The sequence below is a fragment of the Amborella trichopoda genome, chromosome 12, assembly GCF_054954075.1.
Source record: "Amborella trichopoda isolate Santa Cruz 75 chromosome 12, AtrichopodaSantaCruz75HAP2 v2.0, whole genome shotgun sequence".
Lineage (NCBI taxonomy): Eukaryota > Viridiplantae > Streptophyta > Magnoliopsida > Amborellales > Amborellaceae > Amborella > Amborella trichopoda.
In genome coordinates, this window is record NC_142347.1 from 38429497 (window position 1) to 38450033 (window position 20537).

General features: G+C 36.7%; 2 protein-coding genes across 11 annotated transcripts; one reads left to right on the forward strand and one right to left on the reverse strand.

The window, feature by feature from the left end:
* Positions 1 to 3981: 3981 nt before the first annotated feature.
* On the forward strand, positions 3982 to 19164 carry LOC18446877 (squalene monooxygenase SE1). Of its 10 annotated transcripts, none has more exons than XM_088853684.1 (9): positions 3982 to 4046; positions 5828 to 5943; positions 9215 to 9389; positions 10423 to 10588; positions 10815 to 11039; positions 11538 to 11813; positions 12069 to 12347; positions 13060 to 13183; positions 15017 to 15376. In XM_088853684.1, coding segments are annotated over exons 1-8 (1341 nt in total). In that variant the 5' UTR covers positions 3982 to 4044; the 3' UTR covers positions 13162 to 13183; positions 15017 to 15376. The 10 variants fall into 10 exon arrangements, with proteins under 10 accessions (XP_088709810.1, XP_020530875.1, XP_088709809.1 ...); XM_088853683.1 differs by lacking the exons at positions 3982 to 4046; positions 15017 to 15376 and adding exons at positions 4072 to 4424; positions 16272 to 19164 and having other exon boundaries at positions 5832 to 5943; XM_088853687.1 differs by lacking the exon at positions 3982 to 4046 and adding an exon at positions 4072 to 4424 and having other exon boundaries at positions 14814 to 15376.
* LOC18446867 (pentatricopeptide repeat-containing protein At3g49740) lies at positions 15797 to 18990 on the reverse strand. The gene has a single exon (XM_011629759.3). The coding sequence runs from the start codon at positions 18988 to 18990 to the stop codon at positions 16765 to 16767; it is 2226 nt and encodes a 741-aa protein (XP_011628061.2). The 3' UTR covers positions 15797 to 16764.
* Positions 19165 to 20537: the final 1373 nt, after the last annotated feature.

Consider the following 20537-nt stretch of genomic DNA (forward strand, 5'->3'; position numbering starts at 1 on the left):
TATTAGGAAGCAAGAATGTGAATTGGAAATTGGAAGTTACTGAAGAACTGTAAATTAGAAGATACATGAGAAGTTAATGGTTTCTGTGTTTGATAACCTCTCTAGGAAATTAAGAAGTTCATAGTTTCTGTGTTTGATAAGTCCTGAGATATATGGTAAATATCTTATATTTATATTTACATAGATAATAATTTAAATAGAAATATATAATATTTATAACATACTATAATATATGATATACTGTATTTTATATTTATTTTTAATATATATATATAATTATCTTATATTACATAATATAATATAATATAATATAATATATTATACATTCTATATTTTTACTATATAATATTATAAATATATATTATATAAATAAAATAATATATATATATATATATATCATGGACAAAATAAAAAGTTCATTTTCAAGTTCTATGGTCTACTATGGAACTTTACTCAAGCTTAAAAGGTGGGACTTCAACAGTAAAAAAGAGTTTTTTAATTATCTTTCACTTTTTATCAAACACATAACATGAACAAACGCATTACATGAACGATAATGGGTAAGTTCCTTCTTCCTCTTCTACCTTCTTGTTATCAAACACGACCTAATTCACCTTATTTTTAGGAGGCTACCAGCTATCAAACTTTGTGCAGTCCCCTTTTCCACGTAACAAACGACCTCCTAAAGGCGTTAAGGATGTATGGGAATGGAGCAGTTTGGTAATGAAATTATTGACAATTGTTACAATCGGCGAACATGGCAAAAGTAACTAAAATCTCCTATAAATTTAGAATGTGGCTACAAGCTTATATACACAAAGTGCAAGAACATGTGGCTCGTCCGGTACCACGGGGCCAGGGTTAGGCCTGGGCTGGCCCCATGGCACGAGTTTAGAGTTTCAAAATTCGTCAATCTAGATCAAGAATCAATAGAAACTGAGCAGGTTCCTAACTCCTTTAGACTCATCCAGTTCTATCAAGAGAAAAAGAAAAAGGTTTATATAGAGCCAAGCCTCTAAACAATCAAATTAGAGACCACATAAAAAATTTCATTCAAAGAGGTTGTTTTGATGTCTAAATATTCTTAAATTGATCATCTTGGCATTAAGATGCATAGATAGGTGAAAACATGGATTTCAAGTTTTGAAAATAGTGCATCTTGTAAGGTATTTTTTGACCGTCAATTTTCAAAATTTTCAAGTTTTTATAGATCTACTCGATCTACACTTTTTTTGAAGCTCTAAATTTTACAATTAAAGATAAAAATATATTTTAAGGCTACCACAAATATTTCCAGTATTGAAACCACATTTCTCAACACTATTTGAAGGTGGGTTTTATTTTGATTGTTTAGAGCCTCGACTCTATACAAAACACACCCAAAAAAAATGGGAGTCTATTCCACATATTTTTTACTAATTTTTATGTATTTTATTTGAAAATCAAAATTATTATTTAATTTTTTGGAACCGATCTCGCCCAAAAAAATCAATTAGGTTTGCCGTGTGTATTTTAAACCATCAAACAAAATTGAGAAAAGTAGGAAATGGACAGATAAGGCTAATTTCCAAATCCAAGAGGGGACCCTTCAAAACCCAGTCCATAGCGCCGATTATTTCCAAAGCTGATTGTGACCATGGTTGGGGTGCGCCCTGGTCAGATAATGCTTCACGTGATCTCGGTATCAAATGACAATGACAACGCAAAGTTTGGGCGGATATCGTGCTACAGACCGCCGATTGTCCTATCTCCTATGCAATGAGACCATTTGTTTTTAATATATGGAGGTGAGTAGTTGGAAATGTGTGATTGTTTAAGTGCAAAGTTCAAAATAAATTTTTTTAAATATTATAGTATATTTTTATCGATTTCTCGTTCAACGGGTTAAAAGTGGTTGTAACTCTGATTGTGTGAACTCATTATACCAAAAATAAATAGTATCATACCATACAAACTCTTTATTAAAATATGCCTTTTTTCCTCTATGAGTTATCTCCCCGAAAATCTCTCCTCATTGAGGCACAAATAACTGGTAACATGTTCTATCACAAAATAAGCAAGTTACATGTCCTTCTAAACAATTTAAAGAAATAAAACATAACGCCTTGAGAACTTTTAAAATTGGAAAATTTATTAAATTACTTATGAGATATGAATAATTTAACATTTTACTCGTATCTTTTAATTAAATTTGAAAATACTTCTAAAAAAAATGACCTTATGTTGGAATAGTTGCAAATGTATAAAATATTACGAGATTGTATAGAATGAGACTATGTACTTTTGATATAAAGAGGTCACAATTACTTACAATTATTTGATGTGAAACTTATAGCTTGCTGTGTCATAAAGTTCAAGAAATATCTTTTGAAATTTGAGCTTGGTCAATGAAATAAATACAGTCATCTAATTTCATATCCAATAGTCAACATTAATTATGATCACTATGTACTAAAAATAAATGGTCTCATTGTATGCTTCTCCAAATATTAAATAGTCCTTCTCTTGTAAGTATTATTTTTATAGATAGCCCTTTAAAATTTAAAAAAAGAAATGTAAGTGATGCATTCTAGATACAAATAGTAATTAGTATGTCAAATCTGCCATCGATTGTCAACAATTAATGGTGGTTACGAACTGATCATGCGCTCGGCTCAAATTGTGCAGCTTTTGGGAGTTTAGAAGTAAAATAAAATAAGCAATGAGAAAAAGCCAAAAAATTTTATATGCTCGCTATAAATACTCGCCTGTAGGCAATAACCATAATAATCAAGACCGAGCTATAAATACTTGCCGGTAGGCAACAACCATAATAATCAAGGCCGGGCTATAAATACTGGCCTGTAGGCAACAACCATAATAATCAAAGCTGGGACAGACAAAGGATGTAAACAAGGACGCTGATTATAAAGTTGTGAAAGAAAACATGTACTAGATTTCACATATATGCAAGAAACTCGCTAGACTCGAAGGAGCCAAAAATTTAGGCCATGTGATATATCGAACACCAATTTTTATCAAATTCGATTTTTGTTTTAGACTATACGAGACACCAATTGGTGGCCCGACTGATAATATGAGGCAGTCCATTCCAGTTTAGTATTTGATAACCCTTTGCTGACTAGTAAAACCTTTATTAAAAATGAATTCTATAAAAAAAATTGTATCATCAGAAAAATGATATTATTTAAAAAAAAAAAAAAAAAATTGTTGTGCTTGTGGACACATTTAACATATCATTTTTATTTTTGATGTTTTAGAAAATAAGACATTTCTTCTTAATATTTTTTTTGAAAACATAACTATAAAAATATTTAATTTTACTTAAAATCCTATATCCTATTTTCTTTATATGTTCTATGGATATGAAATATTTAAAAGATTAATTTTATAAAAAAAATTGTTTCATACAAGTTGGACTGCAATTTAAAAATATAAAGCATCTATTGTAAAGATAGATGCAAATAGGTGGTCCATCAAAAAACAATTGTAACTAACGGGTCAAATATTTTCTTAATATACTTACCGTGGCTCCCAATGTATACACATGTGAAGAGGGATCACTACGTAGTATACGCATACTGCGTATGATACACCAAAAGGAGATAGGGTCCTTCCATCCGTTCTCAAGACGGACAGAGAGGATGAACCTTAGTTCCACTTGAATGTCCACCTCTCGCGACCATTGTATATTTCCTGTGCACGATACACAAGTCCCGTATGGTGTACTCTCTCATGTTTAAGGCCGCCGCACATAAGTCACTGAAACCCGAAGCTACCACTGATATAAACCATAAATGCACGTGTACAATGCACATGTGATTACCTCTTTAGAGAGAGAAAAAGAAGTGAGAGAAAGGACAGCCGGCAGGAGGAGAGAGAAAGGGCAAAATCACCTCTTTAGAGAGAGAAAAAGAAGTGAGAGAAAGGACAGGCTTTGGCAGGCAGGTGCAGAGAGCAAAGTACATAAAGGAGAGAGAGAAGATCATACGTGCAAACATTAGCGACCACAGGTTCACCGGATCACAAACCAAACCCCGCTATATGTAAGGCTCTTTCCAGCTCATTTTCATGGACGATATTTTAAGGGAAAATTAAAGCAAAAAAAAGGAAAAAAAAGCTTGATTTTCCATTTTCGATCCAGAGAGAGAGAGAGAGAGCTCTGGTTAGGGCTAGCCGGTTCTTCTGCAAACTCTCGCTCGAAGATGCTGCAGTTTCTGTTTGGGCTAGCCCTTGCCTCTTTGATAGCAATTGCCTTATTTTCTGGTTTTAAAAAGAAGAGTCCCCGGCAAAATCCTGCGGTTTTCCGGCCAGGTGTCCGGGAAACTGAGAATGGTAGTTTTCAGGCGAAGGATTCAAGCACAGATGTGATCATTGTTGGTGCAGGTGTTGCAGGCTCGGCTCTTGCGTATACTCTTGGAAAGGCATGCGACTTTGGCTTTGAATTTTTATCTCCATCGAAATTTTTGATTTTTTTATTGAATTTTTGTTGTAAACTTTTGATTTTAGGGGGAACCGTTAGGGTTTTCACGGTTAATTAGGCTTTCTATGTTTAATTATCTGATGTAAATTAGGATCAGAGTTGTTGCTTGTTGTTGATATTGTGACTCGCCTAGCGACCCAACACTTTGTCTATTAAAAGATTAGGGTTCGGAATAAGGTCTTCTGAAGTCCTTTTGGTGATATCATTTTACGTGAAATTTTGTTTATTAAATTGGTTGAAATTTGCTTTGATAACGATCACTTCCAGTTTATTAGGCTACATGATTGTGCATCTCTAGATTGTACTCCCTATCATATAATTAAGACATAATTGCGTTTATGTACGCACAGACATACACATGTATATGCTATAGATATGTTTGTTAATGTCCCTGTAATTGTGTTCCACCAAGGTATGGGAAACTCTCACCTGGATAATTTGGTTCGAGTTTACTTATCAGAAAAAAAAGAAAAAAGAGAAATTCCCTTGAGTTAGGAAAACCAGTTATTAAAATCTTATTGCACTAAAGATATCTTTCTTGTGGATTATTTCAGCAAGGTCCAGCTACTAGGAGGGTAGTTAATACAATTCATGTGTGCTTTTTTGTGTACTTGGAATCATGGATGTCCGGTTCCCATGTGAATCTACATGAAGTGTATTATGAAAATGCTACCTTTATCATAAACTAAAGAATGATTGGCTACGGCTATGAGGGGTCCTGTTAAGTAATGATTATAAATGAATCTTTTACCTGTCTTATGAGCCCAGTTCTTTGTTCAATTTATAGGCATATGACTCATTTTACAAATATCAGCACATAGCATTTTCAGGTTGGTTGTATTTGTTTGGATTTCTGTAAGTTTTGTGTTGTTGCTTAACTAATTTTCCCATCATAAAACAAAAGAGAGGCTGGATAAGTGATTCTCATGTTCTAAGTCAGATCCAACGAGTAGTTAGGAACAATTATGTCTTAATGATTTGTTATGATTGGTTGAGTTTCTTTAAAGTTCAAACTGTTGAACAAAGACATCCCTTATGGCAAATTAGGGGAAGATAAAATAGTGGACAATGAGATCTATTGGAGATTGTTAGTTCTTGCCCTTTCATAAACAAAAGAAAATGAATGCTTTGCATTGTGTTCAATGAGTTAAGATCATCCCCTGATGGTTGCCATGAATTTAGTCTATCCTGGCTACTGCTGAAGTGTCTGTGATGACACTGTTTTATGGTTGAGACATTTTCTTATTTTGAACTACATTTGTTTGAAGTTTCAACTAGAATAACGGCTATGAAGTACCTTTTGGAAGAAATTTTAATCATATCCTTATTTTTTTGCATATGAAGGCAGGATGGACGTCGGGTTCAGGTGATTGAGAGGGACTTGACGGAGCCTGATAGGATTGTTGGAGAATTATTGCAGCCTGGTGGCTACCTGAAATTGGTTGAGCTGGGCCTTGATGGTAAGTATGAACTTTAACCTTTGGTTTGCAGTAGATGACAATATGAGAAAGGAATTTGTAACTGATCTTGTATTCAGTGTTAAATGGGACCATTTTGTTTTCAAGCTTCAAGGTCCTCTGTAGTGCTTGTTTTCCCTCGAAACCTCCAATTATCGGGTGTTTCTGGGAAAATGAAAATTCACCAAGATGTTTATCTCTACAATTCATTGTAATAATGTATCCTCCATTGCACGATGTTGATGTCATCCATCTATTCCACAATTCCATATAACACATTATATTATATATATATATATATATATATATATATATATATAATTGTTCTCCCATATAAGAGTCGAGACTCCCACTTTTTTGCTTAAAATGACCAGAACATTCCAGTTCTGTTGTATGAATCCCGAGGCACCTGACCTTTATTGTTCTTTGAGTTGCCCATCTTATATAAAAGCATCATTTTTGGATGAATGTCATCTAATGCATCCCTAATGTTCAGTAAGATGCCAAGAGTATTCTAAAGCTTTGAGTAAAGTCAAGTAATCATGTTATATAATACTGTTGTTTGAATCTTTTCACTTTATCAAGGAAAAAACCCGCATGATATCTATTCTTATTGATGATGACAGTGCTGTAGTAGATGGTTAACAAACAATTCTACGTATTTTGAGATATCTGCATCTCGATTCAAATTTTTTGTGGCATATGAGTGATGGATGAGACTCTTTTCTGTCATTCATTCTCAAAACCAGCACATGCTCTTTCCTATGTTTGAGCTTCTTTTTTTTTTTTTTTTTTGATACTGTTAACATTGTATTGATGGAAAAGAGAGTACACGCTAATACAAAATTACTCAGGGTAAGCAAAGTCTCCAAGAAAAGTGAAAAAGGAATGACGAAAAGAAAAAAAAAACTCTTATCTTTTTGAGCTTCCTATCCCCTTTATCTAAATTCCTCTATTTTTCTTTTGATTTTATTTTTTAAAATTTTTAGATGGTTGACTGAAAATCCTATTCCCCTATGACATGCAATATTTCGCTCAGACGACTTATCTGTTGATACTTTCTATAATGCACTTTGAGATTTTCCATCTTTCTATTTTGATTGTCACTCGTTGTCCATATGTACTAATTGCTTGTACCCATCTAATTGACCCTATGGCATTTATTCTACTCTCTGTTTCTTTTTAATGATTGTGAAGTCATGTCATGAAACGCTCATGCCTCTTCAAATCTTTTGGTTATTAACTCACATTATTCTAAAGAAAAAATGCATTGCTACTTTAATATCTTAAAACCAAGTTTGCTAATATTTTGAAGAATATATTTTACTTTCCTTGTTACTTTAAAATAAAAATAATATTGTCATAAAACTGATGAAAAACATTATTTAGAGGACCTGATTTGGTGCGGCAGGGCTCGCAACTATTATAATGCGAGCATTTACCTTGCCGTCCCTGTAATCTGACTCGCAGAATGCACATCCCATGGCGAAGGCAACCAGTTGCAAAAAGCTCTGGTTCGTTCTGCTTGTCCCTGCCCCAAACAACCCCTCCCACCGTACTTCTTTTTACTTTTTAGAAAGCGCCATGGTTACCTGCCCACCTCCATTTACTCTTCTGGATAACATTTATCCTAAAACATCTCTTCCTTTCTCACTCTTTGAAATTAAAAAACACCCTCAACTCTCTCTCTCTCTCTCTCTCTTGTTCTTGTTCTTGTTCTTTTTTACTGTTTGTTTGGGTTTTTTTAGATATTGGAGATGTTAGGTCTCGAGGTGGGTTTTTTCAGTTATTGGAGATGTTAGGTTTCAAGGTCTAAGGACTGAAATGCAGAGGTTTTTTTCAGATACTGGAGATGTTAGGTTTCGAGGTCTAAGGACTGAAATGCAAAGGGTTTATGATGGGTGGTTTTGATTTTGGTCCATTCTTATGTTCACGGCCACAAACCCACCTGAATAACAGGGATAAGAAACTCAAATTGGAGGATTCGGGCAAAAAAAGAGAGCCAAAATCAACCTGTTCAAAGTCGGGCAAGAAGAATAGAATCCCGAAAACCAAACTGTGAAAACCCAGAAAGGAATGGTATAGACAATTTCGGGCAGGGTAAGTAGGATTATTTTTCTATTTTTTACCTGAAACCCAGGGAAATGATATGATCAGCAGTAGGAGGAGGGTTCTTTCCCATTTTTCCGGCAACATGAGTGCCGGAAAAAACTCTCTATGTTCTTCCTCTCTCTCTCACAAAGCCTATGTAACTTTCCCTCTTTCTTGTTTTTTTTTTTTGAGAAAGATTCCCTCTTTCTTTCTAAAATATCTTTTCTCGAAAATCTTACATTTCTCTTAAAGTTCCCCTTTAAACTGAGTTTCTGCTCCTGTACCTCTCTCTTTCTAAAATCCCTTTTGAGCTCTGAAGGATTTGAACCTCTTTCTATCTCTAGATTCCCCCTTCTTTCTGTTTCTTTCGTCATGCTTTTCCCTGGCTCCCACTCTCCCACGCTCTGGATTCTGTTTCTTTCTTTCTCTTTCTCTTGTTTGGATATTATTTAGGGCTCTCCCACGGCTCAGTAAGAAGGCCACCTATCCAGCTGGTAAAGATACAGGTAATAAATGCTTGGGGCAGGGGACCATGCAGTTTCTGCACTGTCAGATTAGATGCACAGTTCAGGTGTAATTGACCGCATCTGAACAGTTATGGGCCGTGCCGCACCAAACAATTTTCCTTAATTAAATTAAAAGTTGTAGAACTCTTGTTTTCTACGCCTATAGCTTGTTATTTATGTTATAAATGTTTTATTTGCAAAGTTTATATTTTTGGGGGTTTGGGGCCCATAAATTATTAATTAAATGAAAAAGGGAACCACCATGACGAGCAAGAGACACCCTTCTACATAAATACATACCTTTGCCCAAAGTCTCCCAAAATGAATGACAGTTTTAAAGGTGTCTTGTGCTCATTGTATCATTTCCCTTTGAAAAATGATATAATAAAGTACATAAGATTCTCAAAATTGGGATGAAAAATATAATCAGAGAGCCCCTTTGCTCATGACAACAGCTTTCTACCAATTGAAATTGAAAATTCCTATAATATCATCAAAATGGGATAAGGCAATTTCATGTAGGATTACAACTGCATAGTGATTTTTTGTGAGATTTTATTTTTTTAGCATTCAAATTGTGACATTTGTTATGTTTCATTTTGTTCTTTTGAATCATTTGCATTGGTATTTGTCTAATCTCTTTGGAAATTTATGTTTTTTTCTGTTTTCTCTTGAAGACTGTGTTCATGAAATAGATGCTCAAAGAGTGCTGGGTTACGCACTTTTCAAGGAGGGCAAGAACACCAAAGTTTCATATCCCTTGGAAAATTATAATTCAGATGTAGCTGGAAGGAGCTTTCATAATGGGCGCTTCATTCAAAGGATGCGGGAAAAAGCTGCTTCTCTTCCTCAGTATGTTCTTTTCTCCCATGGCTTGGAGTTGGAGTTATTTCTGATTTATTGTTTTTCAGTTTTCCCTCTTCTTGGTGTAGTATCAGGAAGTTTAAAATTTGGCTGTGCTTTCAGCGTATTTCTTAATCTACGTCAATTCTTAAGTTTTCTTGTGGAGAAGGGTCGGTACTTGTATTTCACACTTTTTTTGTTAGATTTATTTAAACATCCTTTTGATAAGTGACAGTTTATTTAGTTACAATCAACCTGAATTTTTAAGGGAAACCTTTACATGTGGTGCCACCCACATATAAAACATGCGACTGCAGTCGTCCTATCTGAATGAACAGTTGGATATCTCAATTATAATGCCACAAGTTGGCCTATGAGCATATGATCTTGATTGGGTGGCACATGTTATTTGTATTTTAATTTTTTCTTACAATTCAAATTGAGATGAAATTTAGGGCTTCCCTTCTTCTCATAGTGGTGCATGTAATAATAATAATAAAATAACGTTTTTAAAAATAAAAATTGACCAAAATGCCCCTGCAACTTGCAGGTGTACTTCAGTCATTTTGTGTTATCAGAAATATATTTATTTGCTGGGTGTGCCACTGTAGGGAGTGAGCATACACCAAATTTCATGTAATAAAGTTGTGTTAGGCATGACATTGTGACTGAAATTATCCCAGCCGTCCATTTTGATTGGATGGTTGAGAATAGTTGTCGCTTATGTTTTATATGTGGGAGTCGCCACCTATAAAGGTTTCCCAATTTTTAATTAGTTATCTGAGGCGTTTCTTTTTTATTATGTTTGGTAAGTGTGGACTTAAATTTGAGAGCTAGCACTTGATATGAAGAGCTCTGTACCTCTAGGGAGCAGCACTTGATTCCATTTTTTACTTTTTTTTGATAAATAGCTCTTGATTCCAATGGCTAGGATCAATGGTGACCTCCTTGTTCTAAAAATAAATTGCCTTATAGTACACAATCCCTTATGAAATTGATTACTTGATTTTTGGAAAGTTTATTATCAAATCCTCACCTGTAGGGTCCAATTGGAGCAAGGAACTGTGACTTCATTGATTGAAGAAAAGGGAACTGTCAAGGGTGTGAGATATAAGTCAAATGGTGAAGAACATGAGGCCTATGCCCCTCTCACAATTGTATGTGATGGTTGCTTTTCGAACTTGCGGCGTTCTCTCTGCACCCCTAAGGTAAAACTCATCTCTTATTGCATGTTTGGGTCTTGTATTGTTTATGGAGTTTTTGCGGTACTCCTTTTTCCCAAAATGTTAGTGAGCTTGTTTTGTCCAATGGAATCCTTATTTTCTACCACAATTACTCTGGATTGGTACAAACAAATTTAAGACATATTCATATAGACATTACATGGGTCCAACTTTATTTCAAAACCATTTTGGCCTTCTTGTTTATTTGCAGGTCGAAGTGCCATCTTGCTTTGTTGGCTTGGTTCTGGATCTGGAGAATTGCCATCTCCCATATCCAAACCATGGGCATGTTGTCTTAGCGGATCCTTCACCCATACTATTCTATCCCATAAGCAGCACTGAGATCCGCTGCTTAGTTGATGTACCTGGCCAGAAAGTACCTTCTATTGCTAATGGAGAAATGGCCAACTATTTGAAGACTGTGGTGGCCCCTCAGGTATAGTTAGAATACATATTGGAAAATTGTTTCATGCTGGCTGGACCGCATTTCTACATGCGGTCATCCAACTTAAAGATGGATACAAATAGGTGGTCCATCTAAAAACAAGTGAAACTAACGGTCCAAATGTTTTCTTAATAGAATTATTATTTATAATTTTCAAATTTTATTTATTTTTTTCATATTCATGATCTCCATGTTAGGGATTACATGTCCTTAAAAATTAAGTCAAAAAATCCATCTCAAAAATAGATTTTTTAGAGATGCCTCATTTCTACATGGACTCTTAGAAACCGGGTCCATACATATTTACTTGTTTGTGTGCAACTTCTTTGTGTTTTCTTTCTATTTTGTTTTTGCGTTCATTTTCTCATCTTCACTATATGTTTGATGAGATAACCTCTTTGTAGGGTGTACACAATTTTTTCTAGTGGTTCTTTTCTTTGAGGTACTAAAAACTAGTTTCTTCAACACTTTTTGGTGTATGGGCTTCAGATTCCAGAACAACTAAGAGAATCATTTTTAATGGCTATTGAGAAAGGAAGCATAAGAACAATGCCAAACAAGAGCATGCCTGCTTCTCCATACCCTACTCCTGGCGCTCTGCTTATGGGTGATGCATTCAACATGCGCCATCCTCTAACTGGTGGTGGCATGACTGTTGCATTATCTGATATTGTTGTTCTCCATAACCTTCTTAAACCTCTCCGTGACCTTCATGATGCCCCTGCACTTTGCAAATATCTGGAGTCCTTTTATACCTTGCGCAAGGTAAGATGCTTCATTTAAGTAAGCTCATTATTTGAAATTGATATTGTTTTCTTGATATGATATCAAACTTTGAACATGTTCATTTCGTTCATTTTTATTATGTTATACTGCCCAATTGTCATTTTTATTATGTTAAACTGCCCAATTGTCAATTGTGTTCCTTGTTTATTGTGAGTCTTTGTATAATTTGTCTTGAGCTTTAAGTAAGCAAACTTATGGTTGTTCTAAGTTTAAACCCATGGATTTTGTTTGCAGCCAGTTGCCTCTACTATAAATACATTGGCAGGTGCTTTGTACAAAGTCTTTTGTGCATCTCCTGATCAAGCGATGAAAGAAATGCGTCAGGCCTGCTTCGACTATCTAAGTCTTGGAGGTGTCTTCTCAACTGGACCTGTGGCCTTACTATCTGGCCTTAACCCACGACCTCTAAGCTTGGTTCTCCATTTCTTTGCCGTTGCTGTATATGGTGTCGGGCGTCTATTGTTGCCTTTCCCTTCTCCCAAGCGCTTATGGCTTGGAGCTAGATTACTTTCGGTGGGTGAAAGTCTTTGATGGCTGCCTCCATTTTTCCCCTCCTGTATATCTTTGGCTCGTTATGACATCATTCATATTCAGGAAAATCATAATTTTCTTATTGTTTAAAAATATAGGTGGTCAGTATGCTAGAACCTGGGAATTATGGATAAGCCATAGTCCATTGGTTCATCATTCTGTTGAAGGGATGAAAGATGGAGAAAGTTTTCCATGGTCCACTGCATCCCCTCTGTCTATTGAGGGGATGGACCTTGTTGGAGAGAATGGGACGCACCAACACAAGGTCATGTTTCGTTGTGGTGTGTCCCATGTCTTCATTACCATCTACCACTTAAAACTGACAGGGATGAACCAATATTTCATTGTTTTCCCGCTGCCTCCAGTGGTTGTATATTTTCTATAATAATCCAATGGATCATTGAGAAACCATGGCCCATTGGGTCATCATGGTCCGATGAGGGGGTGGTGGGACCCACTTTCCATTGATCCACTGATTGCAGGTAGATAATTTTTCCATAATCTGTAGGATTATAACGTAATCCCCCTTCATAAAATGTAATTATACTGTGAAACTATGACTTCACTGCGGTTGTGGCTATGACTCGCTTTTGCAGCATTTATTAGTTCTTTGTATTTGTGATCCTGTAATACTTTCTGTCGAGTAATAAATAAATGGATGGTTGCTTATGGGTTCCGTTGGGTTCTAATGCAGGGGGCATTAAATATCATTTTTCCAATTATTAAAGCTGAAGGGATCAGGCAAATGTTCTTTCCCAACACTGTGCCTGCTTATTACAGGGCACCTCCAAGTTAAGTGAGCAGTATGACAGGCCAAGGTACTTGCTGCCACTGTCTCGCTCTCTGTTCAATTGCAATGTGGCTGTGAGAATTCATTTTGTATGTAATGTTGTCTCGTAGCAGGTAAATGTAGGTGTAGGTGGAAAAGTGGATTTATGTTCTTCAATGTTGTCTCTGTTTATTTGTACTCCCAATTGACTTTTTCACGGTATATACGAGGGGCTCAATAGCCTTCCTTTAAGCTCTTGCACTCGTCTCTTTTATGGATAGTGTTTTGGTGAGTGCACCTTATTCCAGTGTACCTGCCCTTTGGTTCCAAAATTACAGAGGTCGATAAACTAAAAAAAAGAAAGAAAGAAAGAAAGAGCGATTAAAAACCTTTGAAGTGTGAGGTTTGTTTAAGGCATCCTCCTTATACTGTAGAAGTAAGGTGTGCCTTAGCTCTGTTCTCAAAAACCTTATGACTTAAGATTTTATTTACATCCCAAGTTACAAAAATGGTAAAGATATAAATACTTGTAAATCTTGAAAACAGACGATCCAAATAACTTGTTACAAGATGCATTATTTATAGAATTTGAATTTTTTTTTTTTTTATATCCATACATCTCGAGATTGAGATGATTAATTGGAGGGTTTTTCACCATTGGAACACTCTCATGTAGAGAATTTTTTAGGTACACTTTACTAAAATAGTGTACGGTTGAGACCATGTATAAGGTTTTTCCAATCCTAAAAGTAGTTTATTTTACTTTTTTAGGCCGTTCGTTTTAATTCATTCTAAATCATGAGATTTGCCCTAATATTGCGCTGCAAATCTGTGGACGTGAAGCAGAAAAATCTGGGTCCTTGTGCATTTGGGAATACTCAATGAACCTTTTTTCTTTTCCTTTCCTGATCTGTAATCTGTGCGAATGCACTCTTCTATCTGTATTTACATTCCTATTTGTGATTTTTTAAGTACTCGCTGGCAAGAATGGGTTTTTAACCTTTCTAGCAAAAATATGCCTTAGTCGCGAATTGAAAAAGGCCTATTTCTGGTAGAATATATAGGCCTGCATTTTTCTAGATTGATGAGATGAAAACAAAATGGTTGAAATTCTACTCCTGGTAGCATAGACCGACTTCGAGATTAATAGTCGAAGAATAGAGAACGGGAATGGCTATAGAAGATGGATGGGGTTTCACTGCATCCTGTTCAAGAGCCGTCTCCTTCCAGATTTTTATTGAGAAATGTATTTTGTTTTTTTTCTAAAATTGAATTAGCTCAACCACCAGGATCGTAAATCTGGAAACTAACAATAAATCTTAAAAAAATAAATAGATATTTTGAGGTTTATGTTTGAACTATTTATGGACCTATCAAATTTATTTCTATTTTTGGAAAAGTTGTTCGAGTCAGAGCAGCAAACCATTAATTTAACCTTCTCCTTAACAAAAATTCTAAAATATGTTCCATGCCTCTTCCTTTTCTGGTTTGTCTCTAGCTTCTTTGTTTCTTTTTTGTTCTCTCTCTGAACTGTTTTCTGTTTTTGCCATGTAATGGAAGACGGTTGAGGTGTTAAGAATGCATAGGTGATATTTTCAGCCAAAAAATGAAATCGAATAGCTAATTGATTGAGCTTCAGTGGTTCTTTCTTGGTTATTAGCTTGGACCCTGTTTTGCAGATAACAAGTGACACTGCATTACAAAGGGAACGAAAAATTGTCTGGCAGGGAAATCTTTAGTAATTGAATCAAGAAATGGAAATTTCACTCTCATTTTTCTTTAGCCTCTCTCTCTCTGAAGTATTTTTGCCAGTTACTTCCTATTCTCAGAGCACTCAAGGCTTTGCTTTCTGAAAGTAATCTCTCTCTCTCTCTCTCTGAAGTGTTCATCACAAAACTTGGAGCTGTAGATGGATTCACCTGTACTCATTGCCTAAAACCAAATCACCACCCTGAGACATGAAACTGGGGATCACATGGTGAAATGTTGATGGAGGAGCTTACCAAAACAGCGCCCTTTCCACCAGAAGCTCTGAATTTCTCAGCAATGCGAAGAGCAACATTCACATATGATGCAATTTACTGGTGCACTATATATTATCACGACAAAAAAGATCTCTCTAGAACTAGTTTTCTCTCACTAGAAATAGGGTCTACTTTTTTTTGTGTTTTTTTTTTGGGAATTATAGCCGATGGATCTAGATTAACGCCAAAACTATGTAAGTGGAAAGCAGTATATTTGGGCATACTAGGGTCTTGATTGGTATTGCAGGAAATTTCGTAACCCTGCAATAAAAAAGAAGCAACAAAGCATAAAATTCATCAAATACTTTTATTCCCTTGTGGGTTCAAAGAGAGGTAAAAACTTTACAGCCACATCATATCTCTGCATATCGCTAAGTTCGCTACAATGCCCAAGCTAATGGCCGGTATAGAGGAGTCTGGGCATTAAATTTAACCCTTCAGACCAAAAATTCCATCGATTTGAATGTTAAACAAAGAGGCAAAGTGGGAAAGTGGGTAGAGGGAGAACCCAAAAACTAAAGCAATTTGGAAGCTTTTTGGCCATCTCTACTAATAAAAGGGGCATATATTGGTCAGTTGCCCCTTAAAAGATCCTACTTGGAGGCGAGAGCGCTAAAATAAAAAACAAAAATTTGAAATCTCTAAAATGATCATATATTTAGAAAGTTGACATTTTTATTTTACTTTATTTTATTTCATATTCATGATCTATCTTAACCTAGTCATTGCTCGAATGAGATGTGACACGAGCATCATTTGATGGAACCATCTAGGGCAATGGAGGCCTATTGTGCGCATAGCTTATGGAGTTATCAAAAGCTGCACAAGGCTAGGACTGTAATATACATTTTGCTCATGCCCTGACATTGTTCAGGGTGTCAACTATGCTGCACCCTAGCTCCTTGAACTTCATCAATCAAAGAGCTGCACCCATGCTTTTCATCAGTCCTCTCTCTTTCTCTTCATCCCCCTCAACCCAGCTGCATGCTAACTCCACCACCCCTCCCTCTCTCTCATGAGCTCATTAAACCCAGCTGCACCTTGTTTCCTTGTTTCTCTCATCAACTCCACAGCAGCCTGGCACCACATGATGCCTCGACCTTTTTCTTGCAGGAGTGCATTAGTGCCCAGCAAACTGCAGCCCGAAAGCAACATGCAACGGCTAGCACGAAAGCCAATGGGCAACCCAGCCACAACATAACCCCCTCCTTCCACCCCCAATTCTCTCATCAATCCCCTCAATAAGGGTCGCAATTGGCTGGACAGTACGGCCCTGTTCAGAACAGCCCGAGCCCGGGCATGACAGCTTGGCAAGATGGTCGACCAGGCAGGACCTGGGCCAGAGCCCCTGTGGCACGGCCCCACCTTTTTCTTTGTTGTACTTAAAAAAATGTTAATTTGTTATAGACCCAGCCTGGCTTGGCCCAGCCTGAACCATTAAAATTACTGGTGGTGGTGCCGCCTAGCAGGCCTGGAGCAGGCCTGGACCGAGCCTATAGGGCACCGGGCCAGCACTGGAGGGTCCAGGCCCAGTCTATTGCCCCTTAGACTGACGTAGCTGCATGCTCTGGCTCTTTCACTACTCCTGTCTCTCTCATCTAACCCCTCAAGCTAGCTGCACCCTGGCTCCTTCACTACTAGTCTCTCTCCCATCTACCCTTCTTTCATCAACCCAGCTGCACCCTGGCTCCTTCACCACCCCTTTCTCCGTCATCAACCCCCTCACCTCTGCTGCCTCGTCCCACCTCCCTGCTCCTGCATATATATTGGATAACAACACATAAACTGCTGGGTTTTCGGGCTCCATCTCCATCAAATTACTCGCTGCAATTTCTCCAAGCCTCACATCACCATGAGCTCTACAAGCACTCAAAAGAGCCCACCATATGCATGAATCTGCCTCGAACGGCATGCTGCTTATGCAATTTTCAGCCTCTTGGAGCCGACCCGCTCTACCCAAAAGGTCCACCACGCATGAATAGTGGTCTAACCCAGGTTCGATCCTGTATCTCTCTACCATGAGAGAGAAAATCCTCAACCCATCTTCCACTAACCCAGCATGGCTACAACCAGTGAGAAGCAATGTGAAAGTAACACAATCAGGCTTTACTTCCTCGTTCTGCATGGCCTCGAAGCAAGCTATGACTTTCGCTCCATGCCCATGTTGGGCATAACCTGAAATCATAGCATTCCAAGTGACCAAATCTCTCTCTAGAATCTCATCGAAAACTCTTCGAGAAGTGGTTAATGCACCACATTTTGCATACATCGTTATAAGGGCGTTGTTTAGTATAGTCTCTGATTCATGCCCATGTCTCAGAATATAGGAGTGAGCTTCTTTCCCATGTGCTAGAGATGACTTGCTTGCACAAATGTTGAGAAAGAGGTTTAGAGTTAGAGAATTGGGTTTCAATTTTGAGCCCTGCAATTGATAAAACAGCGCAGAGGCCTCGATGGGAAGCCCATTCTGCAGAAACCCTGAGATGATTGCGTTATATGAGATCAAATTTTTCTCAGGAATTTCATGAAAGACTCGCTGAGCTTCCTCTAACTTGCCCAGTTTCATATATGCACTAACTAATGCATTATAGACTGTGGTTCTCGGAAGAAACCCATGTTTAGATGCGAAGGCCTGAATTGTTTCTGCAAATTCTGGGGTTAAGAAATTGGCACCAGCAAAAAGAGTACCGAGAGTGAATTCATCAGGCTGAACACCTAACCTTCGCATTTGCAGAAACAATGAGATTGATTCTAGGTGGCAATTTAGCTGGGAAAAACCAGTGATAATGGAGTTCCAAGAGACTAAGTCCTTGTCCGTCATTTCCATGAAAAGGCAATAAGCTTTCTGCAAATCTTGGCAACTAGAATACATGGTAATGGCTGAATTGCAAACTGGAATTGAGCTTCCCAAACCAGATTTTGTAACCAGAGCATAGACCTGGTCCCCCAATGTGACCATTTTTGTAGAAGAGCAAGCACTCAAAACACTAACAAAAGTAAGATCAGAAGGCCTCCATGGGCCAATTTGCATATCCTTAAACACCATTAAAGCCTCTACGTTTCTCCCCTGATCAACCAAACCAGAAATCATTCCATTAAAGGTGATGTCATCACGAACCAGAGCTTCCTCAAAAAGCCAGTAAGCCTCTTCAATCAAGCCGAAACCCAAATACATTGATACCAAAGAATTCACCACTGAAACCTTCAAAAGAACCCCAGATCGAATTACCAAACCATGGGTCACCATTCCCAAATTCACCATCTCCTCACAGGAACACAAGCTCAGAACACTTGCATAAGTATACCGATCAGGACTAATACCGGAGCTTCGCATTTCACGAAAAAATTGCAAAGAAGTGTCTGCATGCCCATGTCCAGCACAACCATTAATGATAGCATTCCAAGAAACAACATTTGTCTCAGGCATTCGATCAAAAATCTTGCAAGCTTCATGTACCATACCACATTTGGTATAAGAAGAGAGAAGGGTAGTCCATGAATACACATCTGGTTTTGTAATTTCATCGAATACTTTGTGAGACGAATTGGGGTCACAGCATTTTGCATAAAAAGCAAGGAGAGAGTTGCAGAGGTTGAGATTTGGCCGGAATCCGGCCACGGTTGCATGTGCATGGAGCTGTTTCCCGGCGACGGAATTTTGGAGATTTGCGCATGCAGAGAGGGCCGAAGCAATGGTGTACTGATCAGGTTTTGGGTGGAGAGAGAAGAGGTGAAGGGCCTCTGTGTTGTGGTTCAAGTGGGTGAGTTTGGAGATCAGGGAGTTGAGGCGGATTAAGAGGACAAGATTTTTGGGGTTTATTGGTTTGATCATGTTGGTTTGATTGGGTTGTTATGGGATTGGGCATGGTTGATAATTCAATATGAGAAAGAGAGATAGAGTTGCTTCAATATGAAGGCTGCAACGCTTTATGTATGAATATGCAACACTGTATTCTCCTTTTTTATTGCAAATTTTATGCCATTAAAGGTTGAGCTCCTCCTCAAACTCATGGCCAAGCTCTGAAGCATAGCAATCTTCTACCAATCATGCCATAAAGAATAAAAAATAAAAAAAATACATCATAGACTCGCCTAAGAAAATCTCATCAATCACTACTTGAAGGTAACTGTTGAGAGAGAGAGAGCGGAGAGAAAAATTAATTGGAGAAAAATGAGTGAAAATAAATGGGGAAAAGGGGCTTCCTCGTTCTCCTATTTGGGTTTGAAATTTGCAACATCAAAATGAAAATCTACACCATCAAGACCACATCCCCGAAAGAAAGTGGAAAGCAACATCAACGAAAGATGATGGGAAATTTTAAACGGAAACTTGCGGAAATTTTTTTATTTATATTTGGAATTAAAAAACATTGCCATTTACTCATTATGGAAAATGTTTTAATAGGGCTGTGGCCCTATCTAAATACGTAAAGCCTCACCTCATGACTCATTGAAAATTGCAATTCAAGTATTAAAAAACCTTTACATTTATCATCTCGGCTTGAACATTATATTTACGAAAAAAAAAAAGATTTGACGCTCTAAAAATAATGCATATTGCAACCAATTATCTAGGCCATCCATTTCGCCGTAAAAATAAGAGTTTATAGATCTACAAGATTTGTACCATTTTTTTAGTTTCAAATTTTATTGTTGATGTTGGAAATTGATTTTAGAGCCATCATGGAGATTTATGTTGTCGAAAGTGCTTTCCAAACAAGGATTTGACGTGAGGCTTTATTTTGTTTTCATATAGCCTAAGCTCTATAGAAATTTTATATCTATTATTTTACACCTAGGTCCTATTTTCTTGAAGTAAATAGAGTTTTTATCCTTTTTAACGTAAGCATGTTATACCTACTAAAAATATTTTAAAAACAATTTAAAATAAATAAAACTATAAAAATACTCTTAAATATATATGGGTATTTTGGTTATCGTTTTTCTTAAATTATTTTTTAGTTTTTTTTTAAGTGTATGACAGTGAAAAGTGTGAACATGCCAAATTTGAGATTAATTTACTACGTAGAAAAAGAGATAAAACAAAAATATATTTTATGCTTTCACAAAATTGACTTTGAGTGTAAAATATGAAAATACGTGAAAGTATTTATGCATTTTGAACGAGGAAAACTTTTTATATTTGCCCTACTGTATAGAAGATTCTCCCCATCCAACTATCCAATTTAAATCAAGTGAGCCATTTGATAGATCCGACGTCTCATAGTAATTTATTTAAATTTTTCTATACAAATTATATGAATATGAAATTTAATATGTGGCATCATCTCAATGGGGCACATGTAAAAATAATGTTAAAAAATATTTTCAATAAAATACAATGATCAAATTATCCTTGAAACTTTCAAGGGTATTTTG

What these genes read in the sequence shown, in the direction of transcription:
- LOC18446877 (XM_088853683.1), top strand. Translation starts at nt 4,206, where the DNA reads ATGCTGCAGTTTCTGTTTGGGCTAGCCCTTGCCTCTTTGATAGCAATT. An exon ending in GTTCTCTCTGCACCCCTAAG is followed by an intron (nt 10,589 to 10,814) that starts GTAAAACTCATC and finishes GTTTATTTGCAG; the next exon opens with GTCGAAGTGCCATCTTGCTT. An exon ending in AGACTGTGGTGGCCCCTCAG is followed by an intron (nt 11,040 to 11,537) that starts GTATAGTTAGAA and finishes TATGGGCTTCAG; the next exon opens with ATTCCAGAACAACTAAGAGA.
- LOC18446867 (XM_011629759.3), bottom strand. Translation starts at nt 18,990, where the DNA reads ATGATCAAACCAATAAACCCCAAAAATCTTGTCCTCTTAATCCGCCTC.